This window comes from Podarcis erhardii (assembly GCF_964252035.2).
Source record: "Podarcis erhardii genome assembly, chromosome: 2".
Taxonomy (NCBI): domain Eukaryota; kingdom Metazoa; phylum Chordata; class Lepidosauria; order Squamata; family Lacertidae; genus Podarcis; species Podarcis erhardii.
Genome location: NC_138498.1, coordinates 105,581,515 through 105,601,283, shown reverse-complemented (window position 1 = coordinate 105,601,283; position 19,769 = coordinate 105,581,515). Strand labels below are relative to the sequence as shown.

Sequence of the window (19,769 nt, the reverse complement as noted above, 5' to 3'; positions counted from 1 at the left end):
TGATTCTATGAACTAATGGAATTCCATGCAGACAAGCACCTTTCATTGCTTGCACAGTTAAATGCAGGCAGATCTGACTGGTAAAATTGGCTATGGCTGATAACTTCTACAGCCGATTTACAATTTTAAACAAATTTCAAAATCAAAACTGGAACTATAATTATCAAGCTATGGATACGTTGATTAATATGAAACTATTAAGAGTTATTCCTATATAAAATTATGAAGGCCTGACAATCACAGAAATCACAAAAGTGGGGTATTTTTATAGCTTAGCAGCTCATCTATGTTAGTGTAATGCATCTATTCCTAGAAATGCTCTCCATGAAGGAAGCATACCTATTACTAGCTAGCCACGTTTTAAACCAACTTAAGTAAGCTTTCCATTTTAGTTTTTAAGGCACTTGTTTGCTGCTTGTCAGAAAGGATGTGGTGAGAATGTGCAAATGCAGATACTGAAAATGTTAAAAAAATTAACATTCCTTTGGTCCGATGAAACAGTAAGAACCAACGAGTCAAAAAATGGACCCTCTTTTAATAGCACAATATCTTTTGGCATATTACTGGACGCAAACGGATACACTTTGGACATGCCTTTGCACACGTAGCACTAAGTACCATGTAGCCCCAAAACAAGGTAGGGTCAGACATAGTAAACCCACTCCCAGTGGCAAGAACTGATGCAAGAAAAACATCAGATAGGTCTAACCATCTAGCCATTGATAGAGAACATGATATCTTTTCTGGATCTGCTAACCAACCTTGGTCTTCCAAAAACCCTGAAGATACTGCTTTGAATGTCTCAGCTAAGTTTTCTTGCTTGTGCATGCCATCCTTTATTTCAGAGGTAGAGTTTAAACTATAATGAGTTCTAGAAATGTTAGGTGTCACAACAGCAAAAGGCTTTGTCTAGGGCAGGGATAGAGAACCATTGACCCTTCAGATGCTGGACTTTAACTCCTATCAGTCGCAGTCAGCATGGCCAACAATGAGGTGAGCTGTAGTCCAACAACAACTGGAGTCAAACGTTCTCTGTTCCTTGTCTATGACAAACAGGAGCCAAACTGGCAAGTGCCCTTATTAGTATTACTGGGCTTTATTGTGCAAGGCACCTTCAATTAGGGGAAGCTGCTTTTCACGGGTCAGCCATGGTGATTCTGGACTGACTCCTGTGCATCATCTTGAACATCTGAATGGTCCCTGAAATCCCAGTTTTTAAATCCATGGAAAACAAGCATAATGATATGATGTGCGGATGAGCAAACATGGATATAATAAGCAGCACAAAGATATGCAGGATGGCAAAAAGGTATGCTATCAAAGAATGATTCACATTTAGAAGCGGACAATATTGTGCACCTATGTAGAGTTAAAAGCAAGGGGGGGAGCCTCAGAGCATTGCTTCTGTGGAAATAAAAGCACTCAGGCAAAGAGAGTGCTAATTTTTAAGTAAATTACCAGTTTTGATTTGTGCTTAGTGGACCACTACATCTTGTCATTAGCAAGTTGAACTGCTCAATTTAAGCAACCAGACTTGATTTTGTGTTCAATTAAACCACGGTCCCATTAATGGGGAGGGGGGTGCAGAATTACTTCCTACAGTCCTACATTGACTAACAGTCAGTACTTAATCTGGGCTGGGAATTGAAGGAATTAAGAGCGTAAAATTTTTAGTCAAATTACACACGCAATGATTAACTGGATACATGCTGGTTTTTATTAATTTTGTTGAAAGCATTCGAAACACAGAATTGCTCTTCAACAGTATATCATTATATTTGTAATTCAGGGAAATTAGTTGTACACAATGAATTACAAACTTCAGTCTAGCAAATGTTAGAGGGGAGGGAGGGAATAGAAAACCTTTTTGTAAGGAAGTTGTGTGTGTGTTTGTGTGTGTGTAGGAGCAACACAATTTCCAGACACTTTCCCTTTGTCTTTGTGGATGTAAGAAGGGCAGAAACGAGACTTATGCACCTATTATTAGTTATTTACACAGTGAAAGTAGGCAAATGTGTGACTAAACATGGATGCTTAAGTAACAATAAGTAAGCAAATCTGTTTTCTCCTTTGACTGACTTTGCTTTGGCATGACCTTTTTCTGATCATGAGGCACCTTTCTGGCATGAGCTTTGGTAATCATAAAAGCGTTGTGCCCAGGCACCTCCAGGAGGCTGTGACTGCTGCTGCGGGAAGCGGTAGGCAAAGGTGCAAGGAGGGAGCAAGTGAACAGGTGGGCAGGCAAATGGCGGCGGGATGATGGTGGTGGTGGGATGGGGGGCATGATGCATAATGGCACCATTTTTCATAGAAATGCAGCACTGCCCACAATGCTTGGCTGATGTCCTCCTCAGATTCCAATGCTGCATCCCAGGAGAGGAGAGTTGGGAGCCCAGCTTTCCCATCTGAAGCAGCTGTATCCCGGGATGGGGTGGTGTCTGCCTCCTCCTGCCTCTGCTCCCTGGCCTCAGCCCTCCCTTAGGTCTTCCTTCTGTTCCCGTTCCCCATCTGTCTCAACCAGCCACTCCACTGCTGGTGGAATAAGAATGTTTTTGCCTAGTGCCTAAATATATGTAATGATGGTACCAGGAAAGCTTCCCTTGTTCATACATTCATGCTGATTACTTGATTAATGGAGAATTATGTGAGGACTTCCACATGCGAACAGACCGTAACAGACCTACCACTACACATTGAACCTTCATATCATGTAAAATGTAACCCACTGGTGCCAATTCACACGTTCAGCTGCTAGCCAAGAAGATGCGTACATGTATGTGTGAAGCAGCATCCAAAATCGCTGTCCATGGTCCTTAAGCTTCTTTAGGGCATTGTCTATTTGCATACTGAAGAGGTCCTCAGTATCAAGGAAGAGAGCCTTGAGTCTGGCTCTGATGTTCTGTTCCAGGGAAGCGTGGCACCATTACTTCTAAGACTTTGTTTATTGCTGCCATATTGAACTGTTGCTTGGCAAACAACTTGGGACTGTAACACCTTGATTCCTGCCTATGTCCACAACCAAATGAGAAACCATACATAGATACAACAGAGTGATTTAAAATCTTGCATATATGTAAAGAACAACACATCTATCTCTAATACTGCAGGCATTATATGAAAGAGTAAACAACTGTAATATACTCTTTCCCCTCCTAAATAACTCTCAATTATATATACTTCCAGATTATATTGATGTAATCCATCTTATTTTCCTAAAATGTAAAGTTCTTGGCAAGCAGAATGTACATTCTCTGCATCTGTATGGCACTGAAATTACTTAGATTGATGAAAGCCAATCCAAAACAATCAGTTTTTCAAGTTTGTTATCCCATTACCTTCTATTTGTAATCAGCAGAATCATTATCAGACACCAACTCTTGCTTTTGCTCCCATTCAAAATAAATGACCGATGGAAAAGACTAGGACCAGGGGGAACCCCCCCCCCCCAGAAAAGTGCAAGGCCTGACTGGATGGTGTTTCATGAATTCAGAAAGCACTGACTCAGTACCCCACAAGTCCTAGTGGTGTATATATGTTGTGTATATATAAGTTACCCACTACCAAGGTAACTAAGGTTGCTGATGCTTACTGCATTATTGTACACAAGCTCATGAAACAGAAATTATCCTATGCTCCCTAGCTTGCATGGGTTCATAGTAATGCACATTCACTTAATAAAGGACATGCTTAAGTTGAATAATCAGCAAGGTAGCTTTTATCTCATGCATAAAAAATTAATAGAGTCATTAGAAGTTTTCAATGAATCTACCCCAATGAACTCAACTCCCCTTGCCCCCCTACATTTTATGTTATGCATCATAGTGTCCTTGAACTTTAAAATAAAAGACATTGGGATTCTTGGGTGCAGTCTTGAATTTTTATTCAAACATATAATTAAATGTCTTGTAAAATTAAAGTAGAACAGGCTGTCATACAGAGGATGAAATAAAAATAAAAAATAATTATACCCCTAAGTGGTTATCCAAAATTAAATGAACTCTATTACCTTTTTTGTTTTCATTATATTAGGCACTGGAGTAGTGCCACAGTATTTTAAATTAAATTATTCACCTTTCTTATTTTGTTGTAGTTCGTATTAATAAAGATCTTTTCTCATTACAGAATTTAATGGCAGGGTTTCTTCTTTTGGTCTTGAAAGGAGACAACCGCTTTGTAAGTATTCCCCTCCCCCTTTAAATGGAATCTGTGAGCAAAATTGGTACGTGACTCAGAGACTACATAAGTGACCATTTCCTCTTAAAGGGCACATTCAAAGGACAATTTTAAAGAACAGGTGACTCTAATAACTTCATACTGTGCTTGTTTCCTGCTTTTCCAAAGCAGCCCATCAGCAATTTGCTATACAGTGGTACCTCTGGTTACGAACTTAATTTGTTCTGGAGGTCCAGTACACGAGGTACTATTTCTGGGTTAGCGGAGTCTGTAACCTGAAGTGTCTGTTTACAGATAGGTAGCCGTGTTGGTCTGCCATAGTCAAAACAAAACAAATTCCTTCCAGTAGCACCTTAAAGACCAACTAAGTCAGTTCTTGGTATGAGCTTTCGTGTGCATGCACACTTCTTCAGATACACTGAAACAGAAGTTTCCAGACCCTTCTATATAGTGAGAAGGTGGGGATGGGTGATTGGCAGATAGCTCATCACAGCTATCTGCCAATCACCCATTCCCACCACCCTTCTGAGTAATACCCCTCCCCACCTTCTCACTATATAGAAGGGTCTGGAAACTTCTGTTTCAGTGTATCTGAAGAAGTGTGCATGCACACGAAAGCTCATACCAAGAACTGACTTAGTTGGTCTTTAAGGTGCTACTGGAAGGAATTTGTTTTGTTTTGACTGAAGTGTCTGTAACCCGAGGTACCACTGTACTGAGCCCCAGAGCTGGCCTAGCACATTTTGCCACTGAGGCAAAACAGAAAGTGCCCCTCCCCACCCCCTACTGCCACTGACACCTCCTCCCCTGCCCCCCATGACTCCTCTGCTGCTCTCCACCCCCCTGCGCCTGAAAAAAAGGGGAGAAAAAGGAGGCTACCCAGGGAGCCGAAGACAGCAGTGGTGAGAGAGGTGGAGGAGGCGGCAAAGGGGGAGGAGTCAGCAGGCAGTGAGGCGTAGTGACCAAGGAGGTGTTGGCGAGGGGGGAGGAGTATACCTGTATACCTGAAGGAGCGTTTCCATCCCCATTGTTCAGCCCGGACACTGAGGTCCAGCTCCGAGGGCCTTCTGGCGGTTCCCTCACTGTGAGAAGCGAAGTTACAGGGAACCAGGCAGAAGGTCTTCTTGGTAGTAGCATGTCAAGGAAATAAACAATTATCTGACTTTTAGAAGACATCTGAAGGCAGCCCTGTTTAGGGAAGTTTTATTGTTTCATCTTTTACTGTGTTTTTAATATCCTGTTGGAAGCCACCCAGACTGGCTGGGGAAACACAGCCAGATGGGAGGGTAAAAATAAATAAATAAATAAATAAATAAATAAATAAATAAATAGCATTATGGAGTGGGGGAAGAGGTGGGTCGTCCCTCCCAATGGTTTCAAGCCTGCCAACCCTGGGGCAAGGGCTTCATTTTGCCTCATGGGTGGGCCAGCCATGCTGGGTCTTCTTTTCAAAGCTTAAGAACCATGGATAAGCACACTACCTTATTAATACACTCCAAGAGCATCTCACACTTCTGTATCTGAGCAAAGCCATAAGAAGGGCTTATAGAAAGATGTATTCTTTTATGAGGTTTTTTTCTTCTTCCTGGCCCGGTATCAGCAGGTGCTTAGAACTGGTACCATCAATCCATCTATAAAAACCCCATTTCACAACAATTCATCATACCATAACCTAACCAAGAAATGGAATCTAAGTCCAGGCTACGCAGTTCATGGGATGAGGCTATGCACACAGAGACGGAATCAGTTTTCAAAGGCTCCTACTAAGTTACTTTGCTCGGAGCAAGTGCATGTAATCTGACATCCAGTTTGAGGGAGAGGGACAAAACCTATCACAGGCTTTGAAGTTTCCAGGGTGAAAAACAGGTTTAGGGCACGCACACACATTTTCTCACATGTAATTGAACGCTCTGAGGAGAAGAAAGCGTGACACATGGAGATAATGGCATAAGCCCAGGGGTAGCTGTTACGTTCTATGTACTTTCTCATTCAGAGGGGAACATGTAAACTGGTCCTCATGTAAAATCCTTAAGATTGCTAGCACCTGATTCTAGCAGTAGGACCTGAATGTAACATAATTTGTCTCTAAACAGGGGACATGCACCAAGAAGCAGCTTTGATGCTCTTAAGAGGCCACCAACATATCCAATAAGCACAAATTAATTTTACAACCTACCTAATTCCGGTGAAGTTAAGAGCCGACCTCCACATTTTTGTTCTGCTGGGCGTAGCTTGTTCATATTCAGCAGCTGGGTGACTTGCGGCACATCTGAATTTAACTGACAGGCTCGAGGAATCGTATCTGTTGGCCCATCAGCTGTGAATGCAATATCAATACAAGTCTGAGTAAAATACAGCGAAGGCTTCACTTTTCTACACACCCGGTAGCTGAAACGAACAAGGGAAACAATATAGCCTATTTTCATTTATATTTAAAAAACCCTCTAGCCCCCCATAGTTACAAAATGAAGAGTCTTCTAGCTGCCTCAAGGGTTATGAACCAGAAAACAAAAGCTCACTTATTCATTTGATGTCCAAACCATCTGATTCTTAATTCAATGGCATGATTTTTTTCCAGGCAAGACTCATTATTTCTGAACTGGGAGTTAGCAGTACTAGAGATCTTCCTTACGTCATCTGGACAGGAGGATTTAATCAATAACTAATGTGCCAGAGCCTCCAGCATTCAGGAAAAACATTTAATAATGCCACAAGACCTCAAACTTAACCTTTTCTTACCAATAGGTTTTTTTAAAAAACACAACAACAGCATAAATATTGTCTAAAACCGAATCAACTCAAATAAGAGATGTTCCCTCAGTCAATCATGCATTAAAAAGTATGAATGAAGAGACATGTGGATTGAGTGCAGACAGGTCCAGGATAAAAGTGAAGTATTCCTGTGTAAGGTAAACAAAATGGTTCCTGGACTATGTGCTACAGCTGGGCTCCCTAAAGGCTGTAGTTTGGACGCCCCCAATAGAAGTTAAGCTTTCAATAGGTAGAGTATAGACAATGTAAGAGCTGTCTCTTTAGAGGGGGATGGGAAAACATGATCATCTCATTCCTTCTAGTCCCATAAATCTACAACTGCAATCACCAGCTGTTATATCTTTTCTAGGAAGCATAATTGCAGATGCCTGATTGCGGTTAACTTACTGTTAAAATAATTTATGTGTGAGGTTAAGAATTAATCAGATTTCAGGGTGGATGGGCTTTGCAATTAAATTCCACCTGCAATTAGCTGGCCTCACAATTTAGATCATGGCTGAGATTCAGTTACTATCTAATCTCATGTGGTTGTTACATCTGAGAAAGCTCTGTAACCTATCACACAAGTGGCAGAACGGGATATTTTGGCCCAGTTATTGCATCACCGAGTTGCTGCAATGTCGCTCCATAGCGTTAACAATTCCCACTGCAGCCGCTCCCCATGCCAGCATCAAGCCAACTGCCATGCCGTCAGAGATATACAAGTATTGGTCTATTGCTCATTTCAAGCAATCTAGAAATTAAACAGCATAATTTGCTTTATAAACAGACTGTATTACTTTAATGCCTGTACTGCTTTTTTTGTCCAAGCCTCCCAGACATTCATATTATCTGACATGCCCAGCTTCCACAGCAGTGTGTTGATATCAGTAATGGAGACTCAAAACTATAAAGGAAGAAAAAAACACATTTGGAACACAGCGTTCTACATAATCAGCCACATTGCTGGAAAACAAACAAACAAAGAAAGAAGATTCCCAAACGGAGAAGTGAAGCTACGCTAGGAGAGGCACCAACTGAGTACGCCAATCATTTTGTATCACAAGGCGTATCAACTTCCCAGTTTAATGAGAAATGAAAAAAGCTGAAACAAAAAATAAAATAAAATGTGGGGATGTAGCTCAACCTCCAGAGAAATATCCAAAGAGCTTTGCAGAAAGAAATCTACTTATCCACCTGATTCCCAATGCCGTGGATCGCCCCAAAGGCTCACTGCTCTAATCCCGATTAAATGAACAGCAAGGTTCCAACTTCAGTGCAAGATAATTAGCCGGCATTGTTTCACACATAAAACCATCTTCTGTACCCTTCTTTTGTAAAAATATCCAGCCATAACTGTGCTTTCCCTCACACTTTCCTTTCGAGGAGTGTAAAAATTGGATCCTCTGAGTATATTTAGGCATATCTTCCTGATGGGAAGATCGCACACATTTAGTTATTTAAAGACAAATAAATTTAAAGGTTTATTTCTGTGAATAATAATTTGAGATTGCTTCTCCATTTCCTGGCAAAAGTTTCTATCAGTTCAAAATTCAGTTCCGGACTGGCCCAATGGGACAAAGTCTCTCCCCGACCCCCTAGATCAAGAGAATGCCTTCAAGAAGATGTGGCTATTGTTTCAGGATGAAGGTGAGTGGTTCGAACAAACTCTGCATGGTGGGATCTGGGATCCCACTCCTGGGAAACCCTGACACCGTGCAAGTGATATTGGCAGAGTTCAATGGGAAACACTCTTACATAAATCTCACTGATACATGGAACTTGAGAAAGAGCAGGAAATGTCCCAGTTGTGTTTTTGATTAGATTAAGTCAGAATAACTCCGCAGCTCCTAGCAGGGCTATGTTAATTGGCACCAGATGTGGAAAGAAAAACAAGCTTGTCGTGCTCAAGAGGTATGCAACATCTAAGTTGGCATGAAATGTCAATTTTGGAACTAAAAAAGATGCAACTTGTGATGTGATACAAATGGAAGATGAGCCCTTCTGGATCACACAAAAGGTCTGTCTAGTCAAGCATCTTGTATTTCACAGTGGCCAACCAGAGGTTTCTGGAAAGCCAACAACCAACAACCCTCCCTTGCTGTTGCTCACTGTTCAGAAGCAGACTGCTGTATTAGCTAACTAAAGCTCTAGTATCATGAGGGAGCAAAACTTCTGTCTACTTTATCCACATACCCTTATCATTCTGAAGTTGATGGGTGACTTGATGTGCATTTCCCAGTACAAAAGAACTTTTTTCATGGACCCTGCTCCTCATGGTTTCACCCTGTAATGGCAGGTGCTACAAAGAGCAGAGCTGTTACTCAGCAGAATACGTGGGAAGGATTTTGAACACAGCAAAGCTATCTTACTCCATTCTTAAGATAAGGCAATAAACATTAGCGTCAAAAGATGCCCCCTTCCGAAGGAGACAAAAGTCTAAAATGACCTAACTGCAGCACTGCATTTATCTCATTAGAAACTAAAGTGTCTGCATTTTGAATTATTAATCTGATTTTTTTATTGTATTGCATTAAAATGTTTGATTTTAAATGTATGCAAGTATGCAAAGCACGTCCAAGTGCAAATAGATAAATAGATACCGCTCCGGCGGGAAGGTAAACGGTGTTTCCGTGTGCTGCTCTGGTTCACCAGAAATGGCTTAGTCATGCTGGCTACATGACCTGGAAGCTGTACGCCAGCTCCCTCGGCCAATAAAGTGAGATGAGCGCCGCAACCCCAGAGTCGGCCATGACTGGACCTAATGGTCAGGGGTCCCTTTACATATGCTGAACCTGAATGCAGGATAAAATGTTTTGAATTCATTGAATTCTGACTGCTTTGAAATGCAATGCAAATATAGATATAGGTATCAGGATATTAAAATATAACAGCATTTGGAATGAAGAGACTCTCCTCCTAATTTACAGCTGTGAATGGCCCGTTAGCAATCTTCTAAACATTTACTGTCTAACCTAACAAGCAGAGATAATGGCAATTTCATTCTTATGATCTTATGCCCTGTATAGTATAGCACATACAGGAAGAATACACCTTCATGCCAATCTAACTGGAAAGCAATGCCAATTTTATTTTGCCTTCAGCTGGTAGAACCCCCTGTTCAGCTGTCACCCCAGTGAACACCATTCAATAAACATTTCAATATGACAGATTTCCTCCCAGACTGACACATAACAAATCAACGAGCTAATGGATGGTGAAAGGCTCCCTGCACAGATGGCACAGTTCTGCAAAACAAAATGCTGGTCCTTAAAAACCAAAGCCTTGCAAATTCAAATCACCTGGAGAGAATAAACACAAAATTAAAATGCCATCTCCATGGTATTATTCCCCTCCCATTTTTTAAAAAAAACTCAAGAACAAAAACAATATACTTGGATCAGGGTCGTGAGAGCATAGTCCAGACTGAGAAAACAGAGTCTGTTTAAATCAAGACACATTCGCTCAATAGCAGGAGCATCCAAAATTGACCACCTGGTTCAAGGAAGAATATAACTACAGGCAATCATCTAAAGCAGTCCTCTCTTCCACTGATAGCCTACAAGAATGCCTCCAATAGCCAGTGACAGCTCTTCTCTGTGGGCAAGCAGAGCTCTATTCCAGCACACAACTGAGAAGCAAAGCTAACATAAGATTCAAACTATCTGCAGGAGCTCACTCATTGTTGCCTCCTCCTAGACCTAGAGGTCTTTAAAGCAGAAGAGTTCTCCCTTCTCATGTACTCACTTATTTGAAATAGTAACGTCACTGCAGTTAGTCAGAGGGGCTGGGTTGGGATGCAAACTTGACCAACGTACTGTATTTTTCGCTCCATAAGACACACCGTTTTCTTCCTAAAAAGTAAGGGGAAATGTCTGTGCATCTTATGGGGTGAATGTGTGGTCCCTGGAGCCGAATTGCCCAGGGGCAAAAAGCAGATCATGCTTTTTTTTTTTTTTTTTTTTTTTTGGAAAGTCGGTGTTGAAACAAAGCCGCTGATCGTTTGCCGATCAGGGAGAGAGATAAGGGACACTAGATATAAAGGAGGCTGCCTGGGAGGGGGGAGGTAAAGACAGCAAACTTGCAAAGGGGGGAAACAGGAAGACTAAAGCAATAAGGAGAGAAATTAGAAGAAAAGGAGGAGCAAAAAACTGCTCCAGCTAAGGAAAAGACACTACACTAAGGCAAACAAGAGGGAAGGGAGTGTTGAAAGGAAACAGCTGATCCGCGGGATCGGAAGAGAGAAAAGGGACGCTAGCGGAGGCTGCCTGGGAGTGGGGAGGTAAAAGGCAATGGATCCTCAGGATTTTTACATTGGGTCACCCCAAATTCAACATCAGTTCACATAGCATGTCCATGACTACAGCCTGCACAAAAAAATCGCACACCCACTGTTGCGTGGGGCCGCAATGGTGCAAAAACTTGGTTACAAAGCACAGATCCACATGGATCCTCACGATTTTTGCATTGGGTCACCCCAAATTCACCATCAGATCACATGTCTGTGGCCACAGCATGAACCACAAAAAGCATACATCCACTGTTTCATTCAGAATATTCTTTTTCTTGTTTTCCTCCTCTAAAAACTAGGTATGTCTTATGGTCAGGTGCGTCTTATGGAGCGCAAAATACAGTACAATGTTTTGTCACAGTTCTGTGGCTTCCAAAAAAAATTAAAAATGCTGAGCTTGGAAAACCTACCTAGCTTTCTGATCTTTCAAAGATTAGCTTGGTTTACTGACACCACATCAAAACTTTTATCACATGCTGGTTTATATTCCACTGCCACAAACAGGACATGTAGTAAGAGTAGATTGGAAGAAAAAGACTATGGAAAGTCTATACTTATTTGGGAAAGTGATGGGGCTAGGTTGAAGAAAGAAAGGTTATTTCAGCATCAAGGAGATAGAAGGAAAAGTCATCTGCTCTAACCACCTGCCTTAAAAGTTAAGAGATATCCACATGGCTGTGTCCAAAGGGAACCTATACAATCCAGAGCACTGTGTGCTATGAGCAGAATGTAATTGCAAATGGTTCCAGATAACTGAAGCAAAAGCGCAAGATACAAAAAAGATGCAAAGCATAAAGCAAGAAGACTTAAAGTTTAAATAAATAAGCAGGCTGGAGGAAAAGCTCAAATTACAATGCAGAACTAGCCTCAGAATTATTATCTGCCAAAAGTCTCTTACTGATTACTTTTGTAGAATATACTGGGAGACTGAAGAATCTAGTCTAAAACAGATTGCAGTGTGTGTGGGAGTTCATTTGACTGGAAGAATCTCAGCCCAGATTATGAAGAGCAGAGTTGAATGCAAGGGGGCAGGGGGGACCTGACTCCTTTTATTTAGACACAGTGATAGTGTCACATTCAAAGAGTAACATGTGGCTGATGAGCAATGGGACTTCTCACTAATATAGTGAGCAGCTCATTATCAAAACCATCTTTTTCCTTCTTCAGAGGTCCCATTTCCAAAATGAAGAAAAATAACGGCTGGGTTTTATGTAGGTAGTCTTGACAATTTTCTTTTTAGAAGACACCTTGAGAAAATGACATCTCTCAGCAGAAGAGCCCACTGATAATTAAATAACAAGCTCTCTTTCAAATTGCTTAATGAAATACTTACCTGAAGGTAGCTCGCCAGAAGATTATTAGCAGTTTTGTATGCTAATTTAAAGATGGAACCTTTTCCACAATGCAGTTTTAATGAAGGCAGTGCTTTATAAAAATGTAAGTGCTTTCCCACCTTGTCACCACACTTAGCTAATGTCATTGACAACCCCTGAGCCAGAGAGATACATGACCTGTACTTGCATTAATTGCAGTGAAATCGTCTAAACTCTCAAATGATTAATCATAGAAGCCTGGTAGACAAGCTTGAAACTGTATGATACAACAGTAACTCAGTGCAGTTCCGGGAGGTTCAGGTTAACACACCATCTTCATCATCTGTATCCAGGGGCTTTGACTTCAGTGTGAAGATTTTTCGCAGTTTACAGTTAGCTGAAACAATAATTCCATCCAAGGACTGGAAAACGGCTCCTTTGAATATCTCACTGGTGAATGCTACCAAGTCAATGCACAGGTTGCACCACTAAGAAAAGAGTGAAAACAGATTTAATGACATTTCTACGTAAGATGCAGGTCTTGTAAAAGAAATCAGCACTGAAATTTACCACTGAACATAATTATAGCCCAACTCTCCTGTAGCTGCTCCATGGAATATATCATCATCATCCTCATTAATCTCTATTATGGTCCAGAGACCCAACAAATCATTACAAAGCAATACACAATTCAGACAGCCTACCACCAGGTTAAACAAGCATTTTGTTCAGACTTAAAGATAGGGATCATTGGTTCTTGCAACCACCGATAAAAACTTTGCCACTGCTAATGTTCTAGCGTTTGTCTGGTCTTCCAATAGGAACCTGACATAATGAGCCTCTGGTTTTCCCGGGAAAAGGTACCAGCAAGAGTAATATCCGTTCAGCCCTGGCTTGCTTGTATTTCGCACATTGCAGCAAAATATATTTTACAGAATCAATGTCTTGGGCACACAAGCAGAGTCTGTCCTGGTAGGGAACTCCTGTCAACCGGCCATCCAACACTACAGAAGGAAAAATGTTTAGTCTGGCTTTGGTGAATAACCTTCAGTAATTTGGTACTGTCAGGTTTTTAATGTAAGGTGTTAACTTAAAGACATGCTCATATTGTACTCCTATTGCCAACGGACTACAGACTGCGTGTGATCAGGGTTGCAAGTCACTGTGTATATTATCCCATAATCTTTGCTTTAACGTCTTTAGGGCGCCTTCATAACCCAGGTAATAGAGTCCATGGAATATGGTATATGTTTTCTCCATATCAAGGAGTGTTGCAGCCATGCAAGTGGTCTATAATTGCCTCCACTCTGAACTTTTAGCATGCATCTTGTACTTGAAATCAGTGATACTTGCTTTTAAATTAAGTGTGCTTTCAAATTAAGTGTGTACAGTCTGAGTTGCCTGTGCATATTAATGGCTGGTGGTAAACTAGTAAAGAGCAATCAATATAAATGGTTATGACTATCAAGGATCCCTGCCAAATTGCAATCCACTTCTCTCCTGCTGCTTACTTTCTCCTTCTCTATATTTGTCTCCACACACACACACACACACACACACACACACACACACACACCTTGATACTACTGGCTGATTTTCTGTGATGTAACCATAGGCCCATGTAAGAAAGAAATCATATCCCCTGTGACTGCCACTGGTTTGATGATCTTAAGTCACAGAGGAGCCAGGTGGCCTTTACCCAGGTAGCTCAGCATTTAGGACACCATTGATGTGTGACATTAAATTCAGAAATCCATGGCAGTAGATAATGAACTTCCAAATTGCAACTTCCAAACTGCAACTTCCAAATCCTGTGTGGGTATATCGTTCTGCAGTGTAAGGAATGAAAGAGACACATGAACACTAGCTTCTTATAAAGGATGGTTCTATTGTCTGTGCAATGTTATGTTATATTTGAGTGTCTTATGTTTATCCCTAAAGGAAAGCTTGCCTTCTCCTATTGGGAACAAGCAGGTTTGTAACCTGTGGCATGATGAGAGATGAGTATGTGTTTGTGTTCTGCAGTTCCACACAAACAAAAACAGAACAGAATTTGATTTGGGATTTCAGCATTCTATCAGCATTTATGTTTTTTTAAAAGCATTTCTAAACCTTCTGGCAACAAACTTTGGCTTCAAGGTATATGGGAAACGTCTAGGGAAGCTTCTTGAGCAAAAGGATTTCCTGTTGTTCAGGGTCTTTCATAGCTTCTTGTCTCATTCAATGACTAGCAGAAGACATTACCCAGAACAGTATGTGGCTTAAATTTACCTAATATATACAGGTAGCACATCAGGCTAGATCTTGCTTTATTTCTCTTTAGTACAGAGTTCTCACAGCCTAGACACAGTCTCAAAATACAATCCCAGGTACAGAACAAGCCAGCAGGGCACCCCTCAGTATTCAATCTTCAGGGTTGATGATGTCTCTGGAGTACAATCAAGACAGCCCTGAAGGAGGCTAATCAGGGCTAGAGCAATAAATGAGACAGAAATCTTAGTGGAACTAAGGAACAAGCCCCAGATAAAAGCAACGTATAAACATGTAGCAAAATTTTAGAAGTTTGTTTCAAGTCTTTTACTTTGGGTCAGAAATAGCCAGTTGATGTTTTGCATTCCCTAAAGAGAAAAGATTCGAGTTTTTTTTGATCCCCGCCTCCCAGGTCAGTTCAAGAGCTTCATCACTGACTAATGCTATCTTGTAGAGCTGAAATTCTGCACTGAACATGTGCACATGTAGACTGACCTAGCATTCATAAAGGAACACAGAAGCCACCTTTCATATTCACTGTGATGGAGGATGCAGCAGCATCACACCTGTTGCATTGAATATAGTACAGTGGCAGCCTGCACATATCTTACAAAAACCCATGCTTCTTCCACACTTTTTAAGTGCTGGAAGCCAATCATTGGACTGACTAGGGCAGAGAACAGAAGTCCTGCCCTTCAGAATTGCCTGTGTCAATCTTTTGTGACATCTTGATTATACTGGTTGGTATAGCAAGCAAGTAAGCAGATAAAACAGTTGTATGAAGGACAGCTTTATCTGCTCCATTCAAAGTCATTGGGCAAAGAAACTTCTCTATCCCATGCAACTCATGGGATTGCACACCACATTCTTTTGTGCCGCAGGAGAGCTAAATGCAGAAGTCAACGCTTCCCATGCTTAGTCTGTGTGTCCTATCCTAAGAAACGGAACATTCTTAAGAGATTGCCTCCTTTTCTACATTCCACTGGGATCCGTAAGATCAAAATTGAGAATATGTTTGTAAGAGCAGCCATATGCCAAATGTCAATCAAAGGACAGTATTAGTAATAGTGACCAACAACTGTCAGAGTACGCCCCCCCCCCCCATTAGTTCACATCGGGCAGTTTGCTGATATGGATATGTTAATATGGTTTCAGTCCTGCAGTTGTGTACAAATATGCCTTCTGTGCAAGGATATGGTGTTTGTAAAGAGCAGGATTAGCACCATGGATGTTAACTGGGGTTATAAATATATATAAATCTGGAAATGGAAGGCAATAATACTTTAACATTGTGAAGCTCACCTCTACAGCAGTAATGTGTTTACTATGTGTAATTTGAAGCCATTTGGTATGTTTCTTTTGTGGAAGTCAAATGGAGCATAGCTAATATTGTCAGTCCTTCCTGTACAGATTTTCCTAAAGAGTTATTTAAGAAATGGTGTGTGTTCTTCATTTCTTAAATAACTATAGAGAAAACTCTCTCCAGGAGCACCTGACAATATTAGGCACGTTCCACAAAAGAGGTATACTGAATGGCATCAAATTACATAAGACAAACACTCTGTCACAACCAGAGGACAAACACACTAAAACACTGTATACTGAAACAAGAAATATCAATATATAAGTAAGTATTTTGCAAACAGTCTCTGTCTTGTTCTCTCAGTTCAATGTATTTGGTAGTTACTTGTAAAGGACGTATGCCTACAAATACCTATTTAAATAAAAATGCTATGATTGTTTTCATCCTTTGCAGGATCTTGCTTTAATATGAAAACCAATGCCTTCAAATTAGCAGTAGTTTGCAAGAAGATATTGCACATGATTAGCGGCCTGAAGGATGGAAGTTGCATTTTGCAGTGCAGTGCAGATGGGAAGCCATATCCTCACCCAAAATATGCCATTAGATAGCAATACATATCAGACAGACATCTGCTTGTTAAGGAAAATTCATGGTCACACCTGAAACTTCTGGCAAATTTAACTTTCAGAATTTATACATTCTGCCCACAATTGGGTGAACAAAGTGATTACCAACCTACAGATGGAAGGCATATTTTCCAGGATGTTTTAATTCTCATATCTAGGACTTATTCTTAGCACTAGCTTAGAGCAAGCAGTACTGATGCTATAGACCGTATCACATAGATTCATTGAAATGGGACCGATATTGCACTTCTAATGACTCCTGGTGTTGCATGAAGGGCAGTGGTGGCAGAAAATGGTATCAAGAGCCGCTGGCAAAAAATTGTGCTCTGCTCATTCACTCCAAGTTCTGCCTATGTTTGGATAGGGCTTGGAACCCTCAAATAACAGTCTGATTGTGGTAAGTAGGATCTATGGTAGAGTTCACTAGCACACCTGCTTGACCTTCATGTTACAGAAACTCCTAATACTATTCCAATTTGAAGTTCTTTCTGCACATGCACACGTACCCGCTTATACAATTAATTTAAATCACTGCTTTGGACTGAACCAGAAAGTCAACTTCTTGTCTTCTGCAGACATAAGTACTGATATCCAGGACCATGATGATCAACTTTAACAGTTCTTACAGATACTTAGAAGTATTGCAATGCAAAAGAAAAGGGAACTATAAATTGGAAGGAAATATACCTACAATTTTGCGCTTGATCATAAAAAGAGGAATTTTTGCATGTAGGGGGGTTACGGACAACTCCTTGTGGATTGTTGATAAATACAACCTTCTTTTAATGTTTCCTAAATCAGTTATCCTGTAAAAGAGAAAAGGTGAGAGGGGGGAGGAAAAGAGATCTCCATCAATACAATAACCACTATCTCTGGGCAACCACAGAAAACCATCATTCATATGCAGAACCTTTAAATCAAGGACAGCAAATAGGGAGTTTAAGTATTACCCCTTTTGCAAGATAAGTAATGAGATTTCTCTCTCAAATTCAAAGTTAGTGGCTACAAGCCTGAATATATAAAATCACTTTACATGCTAATTTTATTTCAATGCTCTTCACTCTTCACTAGATTTCCACAGCACTTCAACCTATGAAAGAATTCAATTTGTATGAACTGAGAAGCCACTAGCCTTTAATAATCATGCTTTTTCAGTCCCTTAAGCTTGGGACATGCTGTCACCCCACTAAATAGGAAATCATTATAGGCTCTCTTTTTCTAAAAACCCACCTGCCATTTCATATGCGCTCTTTGTATGCTTAAAGATAGACACAAAACATTGTATGTCGGTTTTACTTCCCAAGCACATATCTCCAAACCTGAATTAACAACACACAAGTTTATTGCTAACTATTCAGGCTGCTCCTCCAGTGACAGCCAGAACACTGGATCTGAACATCATTAATAGATTTAGACTGCAATCATGATCAGCTTGGTTCAGATTGATAAAGAGGCCCCTATGTACGTTCTGCTTCCTTGTGGTTTCCATGAATGTTCAAGCTGGCTGAATTTCATTCTAGAATTTACCCCAATAGAAAATGGCTCACTACAAATGTTTTTAGATTGGAAATCGAAGCAACCATACTTTTAATTCCTACCACCTGCTTTCTTCTCCTTAAAGAGAAAATGTTTTTACCAACAACTTCACACTTGTTCTCAAAATAATGATGTTTTCTTCCATTTTTCCTAACAGTAACTTAGGTACAAAAGCTACCTTTTGGAACTTAAAAAATAAACAATTTTAAAATTCAGTACTTGAGGTAATGCAAGAATTACAGGCCACAATACATCTAGAAACCATAAAACTGTACTTTCATGCATATTAAAATCAGATGTTAGCAACATAGAGCTACAAATGGTTACAACTCTTCTCACAAGGACTGACATCTGCATTGCTCAGCTTTGGCAAAACAAGAAAACTCCAACTATGACTAAAAGGCTAAAGAAAATACGGGAAGTTTCCTTAATGATCAAAACAACCTACTAGAGAAAAGTATGAAGTAATTAGAAAAATAATCAATTTATCGAGAGATGGGTTCTATTTATCAGCTATTTGAATGAAAAAAAATTATTGACAACATCCCTCAATATAACCTATTCCATCCTATGTAACCTTATCTTTTCTCTAAATCAACATTTATAAAGCAGCACTTGTAATATCTAGTATATCAATGAAAAAGCAAAGGAAAAAATGTGATGAAACTCAGCCATCTTTGTACAGAATAAAGAAGGTTGATTCAGAGCTTTAAAAAAATAAATGCAGTCAACCTAGGTAAACCTTTAACAGATTTAACAACTCACCAGGCCCTATAAACAAGTTAACATATGGAGCATTCCATTCTCTCCTGTGATGGGAATAGGAAGCCATCACAAATAAGAACTCTATGTTGGCACTGAAACCCCCCCATATGTTTACATATTTTTTTTTTTTTAAAAACCAGGCTGAATAACTGCATAATGCAAAAAAACAAAGATTCCAGTTTCACTACAACTGGAAGCAACTGTCCAAGCGGTTTATTAACGTAATGGTAGCTGATCTTTCTAATACACTTTCAGAAGTAGGCTTATACATTGCTTAAATTAATCTTGGTCTACTGAGGGATCATTCAGTCTGAAAAGTGGAATGCAAATTAAGTAAAATCTTTAAAAATATATGCAATTTTCTTTAGAATTAGTAAACTCAATCCCACCACCACTAAGTATGAATGCCAGGAGTGCTACTTCAGTGTTCAGAGACAGCAAACCTCTGTCAGATGGTGGGAATTAAATACAAGGGATGAGTATTATCACAATGACCAACTTTCTTATAGTTTCTAGCTGGCCACTGCCAGAAACCAATGTAGTTGGCTAGATTGTTCATTTATCCATCTGGTTAAACGAGACTTCTAAATTTGGAATATGCCACAAGAGACTACCAAATCAAGGTGTTAGTCACATTGTTTCCCCTAAAGAATGATGTGTTTTAATTATACCACCCAAATAGCAGTGGAGGTTTCACAACACAGACATTTAATATTTGGGGTCCTTTAAATACACCAACTCTTCTATATATGTTTCCTTTT

General features: G+C 40.2%; 1 protein-coding gene across 6 annotated transcripts in view; it reads right to left on the bottom strand.

Moving 5' to 3' along the window:
• The window catches only part of CFAP20DC (CFAP20 domain containing), a 139,034-nt gene that overhangs the window by 73,157 nt on the left and 46,108 nt on the right, over nucleotides 1-19,769 (bottom strand). For 4 of the 6 annotated variants that reach the window (XM_081852661.1, XM_081852658.1, XM_081852657.1 and 1 more), the window contains 4 exons: nucleotides 17,399-17,513; nucleotides 12,860-13,016; nucleotides 10,743-10,778; nucleotides 6,350-6,490 (listed from right to left, as the gene is read on the bottom strand). In XM_081852661.1, the coding sequence (XP_081708787.1) occupies nucleotides 6,350-6,490; nucleotides 10,743-10,778; nucleotides 12,860-13,016; nucleotides 17,399-17,513 (449 nt within the window). Of the gene's footprint in view, nucleotides 1-6,349; nucleotides 6,562-10,742; nucleotides 10,779-12,859; nucleotides 13,017-17,398; nucleotides 17,514-19,769 lie in introns of those variants that run through there. The other 2 variants (XM_081852659.1, XM_081852662.1) reach the window with 2 other exon arrangements.